This window comes from Falco rusticolus, chromosome 9 (genome assembly GCF_015220075.1).
Source record: "Falco rusticolus isolate bFalRus1 chromosome 9, bFalRus1.pri, whole genome shotgun sequence".
Classification (NCBI taxonomy): domain Eukaryota; kingdom Metazoa; phylum Chordata; class Aves; order Falconiformes; family Falconidae; genus Falco; species Falco rusticolus.
The window spans coordinates 53,944,877-53,962,248 of NC_051195.1; the positions used below are offsets into that span (position 1 = coordinate 53,944,877).

At 49.4% G+C, this 17,372-nt stretch overlaps 1 protein-coding gene across 3 annotated transcripts in view; it reads left to right on the plus strand.

Moving 5' to 3' along the window:
• Positions 1-17,372, plus strand: part of TLL2 (tolloid like 2) — a 92,737-nt gene that overhangs the window by 72,364 nt on the left and 3,001 nt on the right. For all 3 annotated transcript variants that reach the window (XM_037400597.1, XM_037400598.1, XM_037400599.1), the window contains 10 exons: positions 2,562-2,678; positions 6,227-6,372; positions 7,328-7,523; positions 8,692-8,817; positions 10,529-10,689; positions 11,468-11,648; positions 12,985-13,110; positions 13,955-14,082; positions 14,831-15,044; positions 16,093-16,343. In XM_037400597.1, coding sequence (XP_037256494.1) covers positions 2,562-2,678; positions 6,227-6,372; positions 7,328-7,523; positions 8,692-8,817; positions 10,529-10,689; positions 11,468-11,648; positions 12,985-13,110; positions 13,955-14,082; positions 14,831-15,044; positions 16,093-16,343 — 1,646 coding nt within the window. The remainder of the gene's footprint in view (positions 1-2,561; positions 2,679-6,226; positions 6,373-7,327; positions 7,524-8,691; positions 8,818-10,528; positions 10,690-11,467; positions 11,649-12,984; positions 13,111-13,954; positions 14,083-14,830; positions 15,045-16,092; positions 16,344-17,372) is intronic.

The window sequence follows — 17,372 nt, forward strand, 5'->3', positions numbered from 1 at the left end:
CAGAGACAAGCAGTCTGTATTTGAGGCTCTGTACTTCCAGCGGGGAGCTTGCTAGCCCATGCCTAGGGCATCAGACTGTGCAAGGCCTCTGCCCTGCTCCTGCTCCCAGCGCTCTCAGGAAACCACAGCCTCTGTCCTCCCTGTTTGTTTGCCTCCTGCTGTCCTAACTACAAGTCTTCTGTCACCCTGGGAGGGCAGCCAGGAGTTCCACCAGCTTTGCGGCTGGCTTTGACCCCAACTCCATCCTGTGCCCTCGGTGCTGCAGTGGCTGAGATGCTGCGCTGCAGACAGCCCCTTTGGCTGGGAAGGCAAGCAGCCATCGGGTTGTGTGGCCGTGCCGGAGGGGCTGTGCTCGCGCTGCGTGCAGCACTGGGCTCGCAGCCTGGGGCCAGTGGGCTTGCAGAGGCCTGGGTCCTTGACCCTGCGGGGCATCCCAGCCCTGGTGCCAGGCAAGATTCTGAGGCTGAAGTCATGTTGCTCTCACAGAGCCGGCAGTCGGTTTTACTGCTCCCTGCCTCTTCTGGCCTTGGCAGCGTTGATTGCTGTTTTCCGCTGCACATGCAGCAGGTAACATTACTCCAGCAGCTGCAATTTAGCTCCTCACTATTTTTTTTTTTCTGCTGAGTAATTTAAAGGTATTTCAGAAGCCAAGCACCTCCCTATGCCCCTAGTGCAGGTGGACGTGCGAGTGTTCCCATCTGGAGGGAGACGCTGCATGAGTGGCCACAGCTCCCGCAAGGGGCTGAGCCATGAAATCAGCTCGGAAGAGGCAGACAGACGCGATTCAGCCGGGGGCGGGGAGGGGGATTAGTGAGAATTGTGAAAGCATGGGCTTCTTGCGGAGAGAAAAAAAATACATGTGCACTGCATATTTTCCCAGGGAAGTGTGTGAAAACCCCAGCCTTTAAATGGTGTATAACTTTTTATGAATGGGCCCTTTATCAGACTCTGAGGAGTTTTGCTCGTTCTCGTTCCTCATCTGTGTTTCCTCTCCTTGACACCCTTGTTAAACTCCGAAGCTAAATCCGGGAGGTGGTGGCTTGGTGACCCTGGAGGAAGGAGCTTTGCAGTGCTGATGCTGTTTGTTAGCATCCCCTGTGGGAGGGGAGGGGAGATGCTGTCCTTACGCTGCTGGGCAGCTTGGGGGCACAGGGGTTGGAGCCGAGGAGCCGATTCTGAGGCTAGGGTCCGAGATAACGTCTGGTGCATGACACTGCAAGAGAGAAGAGTTGGCAGTGAAACTGCTGCTGAAGAAAAACAGAGTTTGCATCTCACCTTTTAATTTGCACTGACTGGCCTGTCCCAGAGGCACAGCTCTTGCATCCTTGATGGCCATCGCCTTCCTTGCCACGTGCCGAAGGTAGGGCAGGCAGAGCTGAAAGTGGCAGCAGCTGACTAAGCAGGGGACCCCCAGGCTTTTAATGCGCAGGAGTGATGCCAACCACTCTGCCCCCTGTACAGTGGCTCTGCCTGCCAGCCAGCAAGCCCTGAACTCCCCGTTACACTGTGCAGGGAACGCCAGCACAGCCTGCTGTGGGAGCAAAGGTGCTCTCTTGCAGTGAGGCATTAACCAGGTTTTTGCCCAGCAGAGGGTGTTCAAAGAAGCCTTTGCCTGGTGTCACAAGGCCAGGACCCCTGTCACGCCACTCTGACTAAGCCCAGCCCGGGAAGCTGCTCTCTGCCCCTGTCAGATTCCCACCGGGGACTCAGTGGGACGGGGGCCAAGGCCATGCTGAACTCGGGGTACAGCCCTGCTGGTGTCAGCTGAAGTGAAACACCCCATTCCCCCTGGGTGCTCCCTGTTTGCCCTGGGTGCTCCCCGTGCATCCTTGGTGCTCGCTCTGTTTCCCTGAGGAGCGTCTGGCTGGAAGAAGTGGAGGAGCACCAGGTTAGGGTTGCTGAGGTTGTCTGGGCTGCAGATGCCTGCTGCAGCTGTTCTGTTTCAGGATTCATCCTTGCTGGTAGGATCCGAGTATTTCCTAGTGCTGGTGCACACCAGGGAGCTCAGAGCTGGATGCTCCATGAGCAAAAAGGCTCTCGGTCTCTTCCTCTTGAAAGAGATGGGAGAACTGCAGAGGCTTAGCTGGGGTGAGGTGGGCAGAGGATAAGGGGTGTTTTCGCCTCGGCATGGCCTTGGTTTGATTTGGGCAATTTGCTCTTGGCTGTAAAATGCTGAAGGAGTTTCTGAGGTGTAGCAGGTGGAAAGGACGTTCCCTGATGTCTCACCTCTGGAAGGACAGGGGTTGTTCCCCACCTTTGCAGCTCATTTGCCCAGTTATGTGATCAAAACAAGAGCCCGTTTGAGTTTACTGTATCTGTGACTCCTGGATTCTGCTCCCAGCTGAAGAAAACCTTCATTAATTTAATAATTGAAGAAAATATGAATCAGTGGGAGGAGGGAAGCAGAAACTTGCTCAAAAGCAGAAGTGGTGGGAGTGGAAGGGTGTTTTACACAAGTACAGCTCCTTCAACCGCAGACTATTTGCTTCCCAGAACCTGGCTGTCTGCTCCGCTGTGCCAGTCAGCCAGGAGATCTTGATTGTCTCTTTCCTGCCTTCCAGGTAGATTTTGTGGTGACAAGATCCCTGAGCCAGTAATCTCCACGGACAGCAGGCTGTGGATCGAGTTCCGGAGCAGCAGTAACATCCTGGGCAAAGGCTTCTTCGTGGTCTATGAAGGTACGGCCCTCGGCCGGGGCTGTCGCCTTGCGTGGAGCACTTGGGATGGGGTGCAGGGCTTTGCAGGATCACGTCCCGTGGTTAGATACAGCCCCTCCTCTGGTTTTTATGGGAACTGGCAGATTTTGCTGGCTGTTTCAGGCATGAATCTTCCGACTAGCTCATGGCATTCCTGGGGCACAACAGGATGGCAGCACAGAGCCATGGCTTGCGTTCCCAGGCCAGGCTCAGTTTGCCCTGAGCAGCCCCTGCCAGCAGCAGTGCTGGGTGTAGCAGGAGTTCCCTCCAGGAATTTAATAGGCAAAGTTCTGTTTTGAATCATAAATTCTATATCACTTAATGCAGTTTTTTGTTTTTCGTTTTTCTCAAATGCAAAGATTGTTCTTTGGTTTCTCCCTTGTATGTTGCAGAAGATAAGGATTTAGCATGTCAGACCTTCTGCAGGTGAGGTACTTTGGAAGCTTGCATGGCACTGGGGTGCTGAGGCCACTTCAGGGGAGGAGCAAAACTGCCAAAGTCACTAACAAATCAGTAACATCCCTTCTCTGCATGTATGCTTATTTTTTTTACAATAATGATTCTAAAATGTATTAAAAACCTTCATTGTTCATTGGGCAACAGACATTTTCTTAGAAGTACCAGTGCTGGCAGAGTGCTGAGGCTGGCTGTGTGGGTACCGACGCTGCATCATCTTTGTGCAGCCACAGCAGAAGTGTGGCACTGGCGGCCCAGCGCCCCAGTGTCCCATGTGCTCAGGAATAATGATCCAACAGAAGGAAGAGAAGAAAACATGGGACTGTTGGGGAAGTGCAAATAAAGCGTATGAGGATTCCACAGCAGTGGGGCTAACAAATCTATTCCACAGGAGAAATACCTGGTTTCTGCAGGAACTGGTGCCCCAGAGACAGAGGTGGCTTGCCTGATATATATATATATATATATTTATTTTTTTTTTAATGCTTCTCCCAAGAAGCAGCTGTTGCCTGGACCCTGTCGTGTGTAACACCCTTTTTATGGTAGTTTGTTGGAATTAGAAGTGATCAAACTAGTCTGTCTCTATTAGACTGTTTTATTTTACCTTATTTCTTTGGTGGACTAATCAGATCAATTCTTAGAGTGGGTTATTCCCCAGCGATGCCTGCTCCAACTTTAAAAGGAAAAGAAAAAAAAATTTTAAAAAAGGAAGGTGAGGAATGTTTCTGGGGAAACAACTTCTCTGTTCTTCATCATATGTATTAATATGGTATCATACTTCATTTTGCTAAACAGTATTGAAAGAAAAGAATCTTTACATTGGCTACATGCCAAAGTTACTTTTGCAAAACTTTCTTTTCCCTCAATAATTTGCCATATTTCCTGTTATTTAATAAATGACCCCTAAAGGGTCAGTAAATATGAGCAATACTTGCTTCACTTGAGTTTTGAGGTGAGCGAATAGAAGCAGAATGTACATCTAGTGGTCAGACTTTGCATCCCTCCAGCTGTTCGTATTTTCCTGCCTTTCCAAGACTCTGGCCTTCTGTGTAACCCCTTCCTGCAGGACCCCCCACTGGAAAGGTCTGAGGGCTGTGACTGAGCCCTACGGCAAGCACAGGGTACAGCTGGTGGGAGCCGGCTTGTACCGCAGACACAATGGTGGCCCACTGCATAGTTCTGTTCCTAGCTCAGCCTCCTCTTGTCAGGGCAGCAGCTGGTGAGATTATCTGCATCTCTTGCCATAATTTATTTGCTGAAATGGGAGAGTTTCAAAAAATGTCCCTTGATTCCTCCTCCCCTCCGGTGTGAGTGCCGGTAATGGTTTGTGTCTCTCCTGCATTGTCAGGTACTTGCTCAGCTGTTTTGTGACTTCTGTGTCTAGGCAATAATGGTATTTTTTATTTCCAGGAGGGATTGCCCTTACATGTTTCATTTGCTATCAGTTTTTGGCCAAAAGCTCTCTGTGTTGCTGTTAGTTCCTCTTTTTCTTCTGAATTCTTGTCCCTCACGTACTGAAAGCCCCACGTGGGTTTTAGCACTGCCGCTCTGTCCTCTGCTTTAGTGAGAGTGCATGTGAGCACTGGTGCACCTGAGCTTTGCTGGGGGCTCTGGGGGTGAGGACTCATTTTTGGACTTGGATTCCTCCAAGTCTTGGCCCTAAAGTGTTCAGCAGATGGGAGGAAAGAGGCAGAAGCATGTCACCACGTGGTGGGAGATACTAAATGGCAGTTAATGTAGTGAAAGTGTCCGCATAGCTCAGTTGTGTTGTCCCTTCTCTGTAGTGATGGGAAGATGCTGGTGGTTTTGCCCTTCAGGGCTGCTGGCAGCCCCAGGTTTGCTGTTGCTGTGCCTTCTCGGGCTCCATCAGCAGATGTTCATTCCAGTTTGCAGTGAGGCTTTCCCAGTACACTTGACGCCCGGCTGAATTTCAGTGTGAACTGCTGCAGTGGAGAGAGAAAATACTGTTTGCTGGCTGACAGTTTTATGGCTGTTAAAAAAAATGGCCAGTTCTGTGCTCATGCAGCCCTCATTCTGTTAGGTGGGGGGAGAGATTGCTAGTGAGCCCCTCAGGGGTTCTCCCCAGCACGCTTGTAGCTCCGAATAGATGAACTCAAACTCCAGTCTAAACTGTGCTCTGCAGCTGGGTTTTGGGTGCAACTGTCTGATGGTGCCTTAGCACTGATTCTCTAGCTCTGGGTCACAGGCAGACATAGGCAGCTAACAAGCGAAGCCAAGGCAGTGTCCCCAGTGCAAGCGGTTCCCAGGACGCTGCAGGGAGACCCAGGTCTGCTTTGCTGATGCTGTGTGCTGTGGGGAGACCACAGGGGTGGAGGTGGCTGGGGACTGGCAGGTGTCACTGCAGTGCTATCTCTTTTGTACTGTCAGTGCATTTTATTTCCTTGACTTAAAACACAGCTGAAACATTCATACGCCTTCTGTAGACGTGTGTGTTGTGCATCGTGAGGTAGCACGGCTTTTAGCCTGTGGTCTTACTTTCATTTGTCACACAGTCTTGCAGATGATTTTGCTGAACTGCTGTTGTCTTTGAGGTCTCTGCTAGTTTTGTATTAAACTTAGATTTTCATTAGATTTTCTGTTCTTGGTCTTTAAACTTACTCTTTAGCACAAAATGTAAAAGTTTTTATGCACAGCTGATGCCTCCTGGTGAGCAGCTCGGCTCATGCTTGTTAATATTGCCATCGTGTGGCTGGATTAGATTTGCAACCTTTTTTTATCTGATTTTTTTCCCCAAAAACTTTTCTTGGTCCTTAGTGCCTGTAGCAGGTTTTAAGCAGTTACGAAGGTGACCAGGAGTGTGAGAACCATAAATCCCTAAAACCTCAGTGTCCCAGTGAGTTCACCTTTGAAGGAGGTTGGCACAGCAAGGCAGGAGACGCGGTCAGTGGGACAGGCTGTTAGCTTTGTAAAAACCCCCGTGACTTGTGTGCTGCCTTTGTGTAACATGCGGTGTTGATAGAGATCCGAACAAGGAAGAAGGTTGTGCTTGGAGCATGCTTTACCTAAGTGAAAAATCTGCAACCTTGTGGTTTTGCTGTTTACTTTTTATGAAGCTATTTGCGGTGGAGACATTCACAAAGATGCTGGCCAGATCCAATCTCCCAATTACCCAGATGACTACAGACCTTCCAAAGAGTGCATCTGGAAGATCACCGTTTCTGAGGGCTTTCACATAGGAATCACATTCCAAGCCTTTGAGGTGAGAAATGTCATTGTATATTATATTATGGATATAATTTAGCCTCTGTAGATCCTTTACAATTAAAGTGATGTAAATAATAATTTGGAAATAAATGTTCTTTTGAATAGTTCAGAACATCATTTCTCCTCACCAGAAGTTTGCTTAGAGATTTTAAAGCCAAGTTTTAAATATGGTGAGTTTTCAAAAACTGTCACTCTAGACAGAAAGAATTAGAAGGGGCACAAAATTGCTGATGACGTGAAGTAGGGACTGATGAGTCCTTAAATTTTCACTCAGGTCGAATGAAATCGAATGGTCACAATCCAGGCAAAAACCTCTTGTAGGTGTCTCCAGGGCTTGGCAGATTTCAGGGTGCTTGTGGTTCTCCAAAGAAACATCATGTTCCTGGGTGGCAGGCAGGCTCAGAGGAGGTTTTCTCCTACCAGCTATAGAACATCTTGCACTAGTGGGTGCCCGGTGATATGCTTCTGACTACTGACCTGCAAGTCAAATGGGAGGGGATGAGACCTGGGTTGGTGCATAAATCCCATCTGTCCCGTGGGATCCTGTGGCTTGTGCACACTGAGTGAGCCTGTCCTGGAAGGGCTGACACCACTGCCGGCTAGCCGTGACCCCACAGCTGCTCCTCGAACCTTTCTGCCTGTAGTTGTTCTGTTCTGTTCCTTACTGCTTCCCATGGAAAAGCAGCTTGTAGATAGCCAGGGGCGGGTTTCACCGGAGCATAGCCACGAAACAGCAGTAGAACTGAGATGTGCCGAGGCTGGAATGTGATTTCAGTTGCAGGAGGGCTCGGTGGCAGCTGTGGGGCAAGTACCTAGTTGTGAGCTTTGGGGTTTGGATTTGGGGTGCTGCTTCGGAAGCTGATCTCTGGCAAAAAAGCCTAGTGGGGTAGCCAGCCTGCCTGAGAGCACCCATACCGCCAGGCTTCAGGCGCATCCTTCTCCCCTTGCAGATTGAATGGCACGATGCCTGTTCTTATGACTACCTGGAGATCCGAGATGGCCTCACCGAATACAGCCCGCTGATTGGTCACTTCTGTGGCTATGAGAAGCCAGAAGATATCAAATCCAGTTCAAATAAAGTATGGATGAAGTTTGCATCTGATGCAACCATCAATAAAGCAGGCTTTGCAGCAAATTTCTTTAAAGGTATGTGATCTAGTACCTCGCAAGGTCAAAGCTGGGGCCCGTTCATCCCTTAACCTATTGTCAAAGGGATCAGTTACCGTTGTATCTCCTTGTAGATAAGAGCTGTTAGACTTGTCTGTACGACTGCCAACATCATGCTTATATACAAATTGCTTTGAGCGTGTTCAGGGATTTGATGCCGAGGTGTGAACGCCACCTCCCTAAGGCAGGAGGCACCGCTGGGTCAGTACCAGCATAGGCGCTCGCACCGGGCAGAACGTGACCTTCGTCTGTCTATGCCAGGGGACACGGACCATTTCAAAGAAGGTGCTAGTACTGCACAAAGAGTGTTACATTCCAAAAGAAACCTCTCAGAGAGGGGTTAAATTTGAATGTAAGCAGAATCCCGGGGAAAATTTCTGAGTGCTTTTGGAGACAAATGTGTTCCTAAACTGAGGTCCTCTTCAGGGAGGTGTGAATAAGACATAAGGTTTTTCTTAAGAGCTGGACCCAAGACATGGTCCTTTACCAGCATCCTGGTGACTTGGTAGAGGCAAGAACCAAATATCTACCCGCCTGGGAAAATGCCATCGGAGCTGCTGCGAGGCAGTCATGCTTCTCTTAGGTTGCGACAGCATACAGAAATAATAGCTGCTGTGCCAATGTTTGGATTGTGTTAAGTCCTTTGTTTATTTCTGCTTCAACTTTTGTCCTGCATTAAGGGAGTCATGGTCCATTTAGATCTCTCAAATTTATAGAACAATGTCCTCAGTTAAACAAACTTGATTTCATGAGGTCGTTAAGAAATACAACAAACAGACACGGCAGGGCTCAGTCCCCTTTGCTCAGGCTAGTCTGTCACATGAATTCACTTATTCACCATTCGAGTCATAAAATTTCCTAACTTATAACCTGTAATTCTTAATCCATGCACTTAGGTGCAAAAACAAGAATTAGACAAATAGGGTTTAATTCACAGAGTATGCTGTCCTGTGAATTTGAGAGATGCTAACGGACCATGGCAAAGGGTGATTGCACGATGACTGGCAAATGCTGTGATGTTTAATTCCAGTCCCTGAACAACTCTCACAGTGCCCTTGCTCTGGTCCTTCATCCAGAGGTGATGCGCGGGGAATGTGAGGGGGTTTGGGGGGTCAGGCAAGTGTGATTTGTGGTTTTCTCTTGACAGAGATGGACGAATGTTCTCTGCCAGACAATGGTGGGTGTGAGCAGCATTGTGAGAACACACTGGGCAGCTACAAGTGCACCTGCGAGCCTGGCTATGAGCTGACGGCTGATAAAAAGAGCTGTGAAGGTAAGTAACCTACAGGTGGAGGCAGCTGTCTATAGGGTGGGTACCGCAGCTGACACTGAACCTGAACTGAATCCTGGAGATTATTTTCCTTGCCCCTTCATCCTCTTTGTTTCTATTTGTCTTGCCCCATCTGAGAAATTTCTTTTGTCCACAACTGCCATTGAAAAACAAGTTTTGGTTGAAAAACTGAAAATACTCTGATCCTCTAGTGCTAAACATCCTTAAAATGAGTTGTTCTTCATGGCCTGAGGTTGCCGTTTGGAGCAGATGTCCCACAGTGCAACACGAGGGAGGGTGGGCATTACAGCTTGAGCTTTGAGTGGCCCAAAAAGCTGAATAATTTTTTAGAAAAGAAATTTCTTTTGTAGAATAAAATATCAGTGTTTTGCCTGCATGCAAAACAGATGTTATCTATACTGAGGACTTAATTCCCTTCTTCTGTTATGGGGCGGGGGGAGTCCCCATGTCTCCAACAGAAACTATTTCTGTCAGCTTTCTATTTGTACAGTTAATCTCTTGCAACAAGCGTTTGCTCCCACTAGCAATGCAGTGTGGCGAGAATCCACCCCTTGTTCTTGTAGCTCTGCCTTTCAGCTGAGGCGCTGGGGAGTCTCAGGGTTGCCTGGTTTGCCCTGGCCTCCACTTTTGCCAAACTGTTTGGGGAAGGCTGCTGTCGACTTGGTGATGGCAGAGCTAGGTGTGTGCAAAAGACTTTTGGAAGCTTTAGTTTATTTTTTTAAATAATTTCTTTGCAATTTTGAGCCAGCCAGTTGGTATAACTTGGCAAGCGTTCTTTGAACTTCACTCTTAACCTCCTATTTTAAACTTCATTTGTGGGCAATGCAGGAAGGACAGCCTTTGAAATCGTAGTGATGCGTGTCAGAGTAAATTGCTTTTGTTTGTCCAGACACTCTCGCTCGCTACACTTTTTGTATTGAAGTTTTGTATTGAAGCTGCTCCCTCGGGTTAGTTCCCTTAATGCAAAGTGATACTGGGAACAAGACAGAGGAAGCTTTATCCCTGTGGGTTTTGAAGATCTGGCTGTGTCTCATGACTCCCAATAAAAAGCAAGCAAGAAAAAATTGCTTCATTGCAAACAGAATTTTGCAGCAAAAGAATAAACTGAGGTTGATTCCTTTGAGGTAAAGAATGCCGTCCCACAAAAGGATGAAGCTAAGATGTCCTCAGTTTTTAGAGGAAATGGGATGATAAAGCTACGTCTGTGTCCTTGGCTTCAGTTTTCTGTAGAGAAGATGCAGTCCATGTACAATAATTTGCTGAAGAATTGACAGGGTGTCTTCCCTAGGATTCCGTTATCTTCTAATTATTCCATCACTGATAAACTTGAAGTGGTTAGGTTTGTAGGGCTGAGTGTGGGTGCCTTTACCAAGCTGGCCTTTGCCACCACCCGGGGCATGCCAAGTCGGCTGACCGGCAGTAAGCCCAGGGCTGGGCAATGACAAGGACAGCAGCCCCAGGTGGTGCAGGTGGCTCTCAGCACCACAGCCTGGCCACAGGTGTTGCACTGGTGGTCCACAGCAGGTAAGCTCTGCTGTCTTTGCAGCTCCCAGCACTGGAAGCCTGTCCTGGAGGGCAGGATTTGGTTTGTGCTATCCCCCAGCATCTGACGCGTTTCCTAGCTAATGGTGTGGCCTGGTCTGTGTGTCTGAACAAACCAAGTAAAACTTGTGTTCATTTATTGCCTCTCCAGCTGCCTGTGGGGGCTTCATCACCAAGCTCAATGGGACCATTACTAGCCCTGGATGGCCCAAGGAATATCCTACTAACAAAAACTGCGTCTGGCAGGTGGTAGCTCCAGCCCAGTACCGGATCTCTCTGCAGTTTGAAGTGTTTGAACTGGAAGGCAATGATGTACGTAACTGGTCCCTGAATCTCAGAGGTGTGACTCTTGGCTAACTGGGAACTGGATAAATCCTTGGGGCATAAGGAAGAGGAGATGCTGTCTTACTGGTGGAGCTTCTGGTTGTTTCCCCACCCTTGATAATAATAAGCCAGTAACAGTGATGGTTCTCCCTGAAGTCTGGATCTGCTGACTCTGTGGAGTGGAAGGATTAAAGTTGGTCTAAATGGGCTTCTTTTCTCTGCTGGTTTTATATAATTGTAGGTGTTTTCCATCCCTAATAGGTGTCACACACACACAAACACACACACCCCCCCCTTTCCCCAGAGCTGCTTTTGCAGGAGAATAATTGGAAATGAACAATGAAGTAGAGTGCTTCACAGATAAGCAAAGCTGCTGGCCCAAGAGTCTGCCCTCCACCATGCCGCGGGCAGGGGCCCTTGGAACAAGGCACCAGGTTCTCCCTTTCTCCACCATAAATGGGAGCAGCGGCTCTCCCGTAGTTCAGCAGGCTGCTGGAGCCCGTTCAACACTGTCAGGTTCCTGATAAAGTGGGTGTAATGACTTTAGAGTGGAACCTTTGCTATTCTGACAAACACAGCCCTGCTTTAAGACCAGGGCAGCAAGGGAAGGGGGTGAGAACACTGGCAGGGGATGATCTGGGGCAGTGAGGAGTGCATTTGAGTATAAAGCTCTTTCTGCTCCCTCTCAATCAAGCCTCTGTCCCCTTCTTCTGCAATGCTCCATCCCAGGTCCACGGGGCTGAGCGATCTCCTCCTCTCGTGGCAGGTCTGTAAGTATGACTACGTTGAGGTGCGTAGCGGGTTGGCTTCTGACTCCAAGCTGCACGGCAAATTCTGCGGCTCAGAAAAGCCTGAAGTGATCACGTCGTATGGCAACAACATGAGGCTGGAGTTCAAATCGGACAACACAGTCTCCAAGAAAGGCTTTAAAGTTCAGTACTTCTCTGGTATGTGGCTGCATTCATTCACTTGCTTAGCTGTCTCCTCTGACTGGACCTCTTGATTTTGGTGAATTTTTTTTCAACCTTCTGTCAAATCAGGCAGAGCCTGATGGTGGTTAGTTACATTTAAAAAGCATGGTTGCTTTGTCCTGTGTCACGTTTTGTCTTGATTTCTCAGTGCAGCATATGGTCCAGTTTCATAGCATGGTGTCAGCAAGATGCATGGATTTCATTAATGCCTCCAGTCCTTCCACAGCGGGAAAAGCAATGGGGGAACCTGAGCCTAGAAGTTATTTCTGTCCCTGGCATCATTAAGGAGATTTTTTTCTCTGAAACTAGAAGATTTAGAAAATTTCCAGAAGTCTTCTATATAGCAACCCTTCCCATCAAAGCACCGTGTGCTAGTGGAAGTTTCTGATCATCTATTCTGAGTCCTTTGTAGCTCTTGGTGTCAGTGATGTGCCTTGTTGGCAGCAGTTCTGCAGGTTAACCATACATTGTACAGAAGGGAAAATGCAATTTCATGCTGTGTTTTCAGCAGAGACCAAGGAGTATTAATGTTTTTGAGGAGAGTGATCAGGCAAATTGGCCTTGATTTAAGACAGAGACAGTTGCAGAGCAGAATCAGGGCTAGAGGTTTGGCTTATCAAATCTATCAGGAGGGAGTGTGAGCAAAGCTATGTTTCATGGAGAAATACATTTGGGAGTGAGGAGACAGATGAGATTAATGAAGTCCAGGAAAGGCATTGGCCCAAGAAAAATTGGAAATAAACTGCTCATAAATTAAACTGGACTGGAAACCATGAGCAGACCCTATGCCCAGAGCAGTGAGATTCAGGAATGTATATAGTCCTGAACGCACAGGAGTGAACATCCCCTGGGGAGCATTTCAGCTTCTGGGAGCAGCTCGTACCTTAGATCCTCTTCTCCATCTGGCTGCTTGTGCTCTCGGACAGAGCTAGTGGGGGGTGGAGGCTTCTCAGAGCATGTAGGAACTTGCAAATGTGAAGACTGGCCAGTAGATTTTTGCCTAGGCTAGTGAATTTGTGATGCTTTTCCTGGACGCTATTCTAAAAGAATGAGAGGTTGCTATGGGTTTCTTTTAGATAGGAGTCTTAAACCATTCAAAACCTAATAAAACATATTTGTGATGCATCTTATGGAATGAAAGACAATTGCAGAGAGTTGTGTCCAGGCTGAAAAGCGGACTGGACTAATCCGGCAGGAGAAGTTGGAGGTTTGCATCAGTATCTGCCAGTCTGGGTAGGGGGCTCCCAGCTGGTGGCTGTGGTAGCCTGTTTCTCACTGTCAGCTCACTGTTTGTTGGTCTGATCCTGCCCAGACAAGGACGAGTGCTCCAAAGACAACGGTGGTTGCCAGCACGAGTGCATCAACACCTTTGGGAGCTACGTGTGCCAGTGCAGAAATGGCTTCATGCTGCATGAGAATGGCCACGATTGTAAGGAAGGTAAGGTCCCCAGCTCCTGCCCTTGGGAAGAACGGGGTGGTTCAAACATGCTTTGAGCCAGGGTGCTTCCTGCATGGTGTCGGAAGGATGCTGGAGCAGTGTACTGGGCTGGGGCACTGAAAAAGCCCCAGCTAGCTGAAAAAGTACCTAGAAAAAGGAAGAAGAGGGCTTGTTTCCAGCTAGATCCATTCAGCCTGGCAGTCTGTATGGCCATGGGGGATGGGACAGGGTGAGGGCAAGAAGTTGGGCTAGCAGAAGGTGGGGCATCACTGTGAGGCTTGTCACTGCTGCTTCATTTAATTATTGGGCTTGAGTCAAGAGAAAGGATGAGCTGATCTAACCGCTTGCTGCTGCCAAAATGACCCTTCGTATTGCATGCCTACCCCTGCTGAGGGCTGCCATGGCTTTCCTGTGTATGCTCTCTGATCCTCGTCTGATCTCTCCATCAGCTGATCCAGCTTTCCAAGTCGGCAAAACAACTCAAGGCTGAGATAGCAGCAGAGTCAGCATGGTGGAGGGGCTGGGCACCTTGTCACTGGGAACAGGGCAAGCAAGGTGGAGGAGCAGGGGAATATGTTTGGGAGTGAGGAGGTGGACGAGGTTAACGAGGAACAGGAAAACAAGGTGGTCCATTTCACCAGCTGCCCAGTTGGGTCAAAAAAAATACAGGGCAAGCCCAGCAGAACTCTGTGGTGATACTGAAAGCTCTTGTACAGTGGCTGAAGCCTTCCCTATTTCTGCCCTGCTGAGGGTCTCAGTCGGCAGAGAGGAGCACGTAGAATGTTATGTGGTTCCCCTCCGAGACTTGCTTGATGCCTCTGTTTTGTGATGTCTCTCTCTCAAGCTGGTTGCGAGCACAAGCTGAGCGGTGCAGAGGGGATGATGAGCAGCCCCAACTGGCCTGACAAGTACCCCAGCCGGAAGGAGTGCACCTGGGACATCTCTGCAACGCCTGGCCACCGAGTGAAAGTAGTGAGTAACCAGTGAGCAGCAGGGGGAAAGAAGCAGACTGGGTTGTGAGGAGCTGGAGTGGGAGGCTGATGCCTGTAGCTCCTGTTTGGGGAGCAGGAAGGAGGGCAACTTGGCACCCTCCGAAAGGGCAGAAGGTCTCAGAGGGACACGAGGCAGGGGCTGAGGCAGCTTGGAGGAGACTCCAGCAGTAGTGACTGTGGAGCATTGTTCTTGCTGTTAACAGCAGGTGTAACGTGCCCTCCCACCCAGACCCCTCCATGCAAGCCACTCTGTTGGGACTGTACCTGCATAAGGGGGTGGCAGGGCCAGCCCCCAGCCCCTCAGGGCAGGAAGCGTTAGGCACAGCTTGATGCATGGGGCAAGACATGCCCGAAGCTGTGCAGCTGGGGCCAGTGATGCCTGGATCCCTGTGCTCAGTGGAGGTAATGCTGAAGAAGTGCTCAGTCAGTGTGCTAGGCAGGGTTTCCAGCAGGAAAAAGAAAGGCATGTAAGGCTTGCAGGTGAAAACTGTTTTGTGCGCCCATGTGAGGCAGCAAAGCTAAGGCTACACGGCACATGCACATGAAATACTGAGTTTTGCCACCCTGAGATCACTCCTGCCTGAGAGCATGCTATTCTGATTTAGTTTGTTGGAGGAGTGGGACAGACACACCATTTGTTCTGTTTCTCACTTGGCATTTCATCCTCTGCTACACTGCATGCTTAGATTTACAAATGTCTGTCTTAACTCTCCTTGTTCTTGCCGTAGACATTCAATGAGTTTGAGATCGAACAGCACCAAGAATGTGCCTATGACCACTTAGAGATGTATGACGGCCCCAACACCAAGTCACCTATTCTTGGCCGCTTCTGTGGCAACAAGAAACCGGACCCTGTCGTGGCTTCTACCAACAAGATGTTCCTCAGGTTTTACTCTGATGCTTCTGTGCAAAGAAAAGGTTTCCAGGCAAAGCACAGCACAGGTAAGCTGGTAGCCTGCCAATACCCCAGCGTGATAAGATGTCATCGAGTCTCACTGCATTTTCTTACCAGGCAAACCCAGACACACTTTGCTCCCAAGTAAGCTTAGCCTGAATTTTGGGTGGTTGCATGTTGTGCTAACCATTTCCCAGGTCATTGCTGGCACCGTGCCATACATGCCAGCTTCCTTATTAGTTCAGAGGTTTCTAGACACCAGACATTCCTGCTCATGCTGTTTTGTTTAAATGGGAGGCGCTTGGTTGAGTGGCAACCCCCTCTGTTCCTCACCAGCTGCCAGAAAGGGAGTGATGCTCAGCCCGTGTGCTGGCCCACGCAGGGACGGGCCTGTCTGAGACTGGTTTTGGGTGGGAGCAGAGACGTGTGGTGGGCAGGCACATCTTGGTCCTCTCATCTGTGGCAGCCCAGAGCTGAGCGTGTTGTGCCAAGGGTCACTGCTGAAATCCCTGGCGCTCTAAACAGGTGAAGCGCATGGGAGGCGGGTGAAGAGGTGTCTTCCTGATCGGCCACAGGGACTCAGCACCATAGCACGCGTGTTTCGAGCTGGCACGGGGCTGCTTTTGTACATTGTGTGGGCAGAAAAAGATTGGTTTGGTCCCCAGTTTCTTAATGTGATTCAACTTCTTGCTGGCAAAATATTCGGAGCCAGAATTTCAGCTACAGGACAAGTTCAGAGAACATGTTAAGTCTTCCTTTGAGCAATCATTTTCTAAAATACTACATTTTTCCAGAGTATAATGTGGCAGGAACCCTATCCTGCCAGTGTTAACCAGTCGCCTCTTTCCATGCATGTTCTACACCAAGGGAGCTAAGCTCACCTGTGCTATGTGGGTCACTGGATCCATGGGTGACCGGAGGATTCACTGGTTTGTGGTTAGTTCTGTGCAGTGGTTACTTACCTTCCCCACTGTATGTGAACTTCAAGCAGAGGGAGGTCTTCTCTTCTCATGGCTGGCCCAGAAGCGGGGTGGTGAGCCTTTGTTGTGAACTAAGGCCTCTGAGAGACCGATTTATGCCCTTTTCTTCCTCCAGAGTGCGGTGGGCTCCTAAAAGCTGAAGTACGAACTAAGAAGCTATATTCCCATGCTCAGTTTGGGGACAACAACTACCCAGGTCAAACCAACTGCGAGTGGGTGATTGTAGCGGAAGATGGTTATGGGGTGGAACTGATATTCCAGATATTCGAGATTGAGGAGGAGGCTGACTGTGGGTATGACTACATGGAAATTTATGATGGTTACGACAGCACTGCACCCCGCTTGGGACGCTTCTGTGGCTCAGGGGTAAGCCGGGGGCAGGGGGGGTTCACAGGGATGACCGGGTGGTGAGGAAGGGTGCTCTCATACCTGTTTGGATAGGGGCAGCTGTTACAAACTGGTGATGAGAGTGCCTTGCGTGTCTGGATTTTGCTTCTTCCCTATTGCTAGAGACCACAGCCATTTTATCTGATGTGCAGTTGGTCTGAAAATCCTGCCAAGTGACTTTCCCTCACTAGCCCATGACCATGGGCCATGGTATGGGACCGCTGTGGTGCGTGACCAGCCCTGCTGTGGAAACCTTGTATATGTGGGAAACAGCTTTCGAGGGCCAGTTTCATCCTGGGTCCCTCCCCGCCTGAAGCCAAGTCATGCTGCGGCCACGCCGTGGCAAGGGCCAAGGGTGGAGTGACTCAGGTGCAGCCGATGACCCCAGGAGTGCTCGCTGTCGACTGGACCTGTGTCACCCGTGTCCCCATCAACCGGGGTGGCTCTGTTAGCACGGGCAGTGGTGTGTGGCTTTTAAAATCAGAGGGTCTACGCTTGATTTCTCTAGGACTTCAGCGATTAAATGGGGAAGGTTCTTACTGAATTTAAAGAGAGACGATCAGGAGCAGGTGTGTGGGAGAAGCGCTTGCAAACAGAGGTAGCAGTGTGGAACACCAAGGCAGAGCAGCTCGGTGTGAAGTTCAGGGCAGCAGGGCAGTGACCTACCTGCCTGCACACTGCAGATGGAGACTGGCTGGGAAAGTGGGGGTCCCGCAGAGAAGCAGGGGGGAGGTTGTAGCAAGTTGCAGCAGTGGGGGAGATAGCCAGAGTTATCATGTAAGATAAAAGTTATTCTGCTGCTCATGAAGCCTGGGAGAGCCTCAGCTGCCAAACAGGATCTGGTTTGGATCATGACATTTCCTGAAAAGATAAGGAAAAATCAGAGCAAACTCAGGAGACTGGAACAAGAATATCCAGGGAGCCCTGTGAAAAAAGAACTGGAAGAACTGGGATTGTAGAGTGGGCTGGCATCAGTCTTCAAACATGAAAGGCAGGCATGCAAGGAGC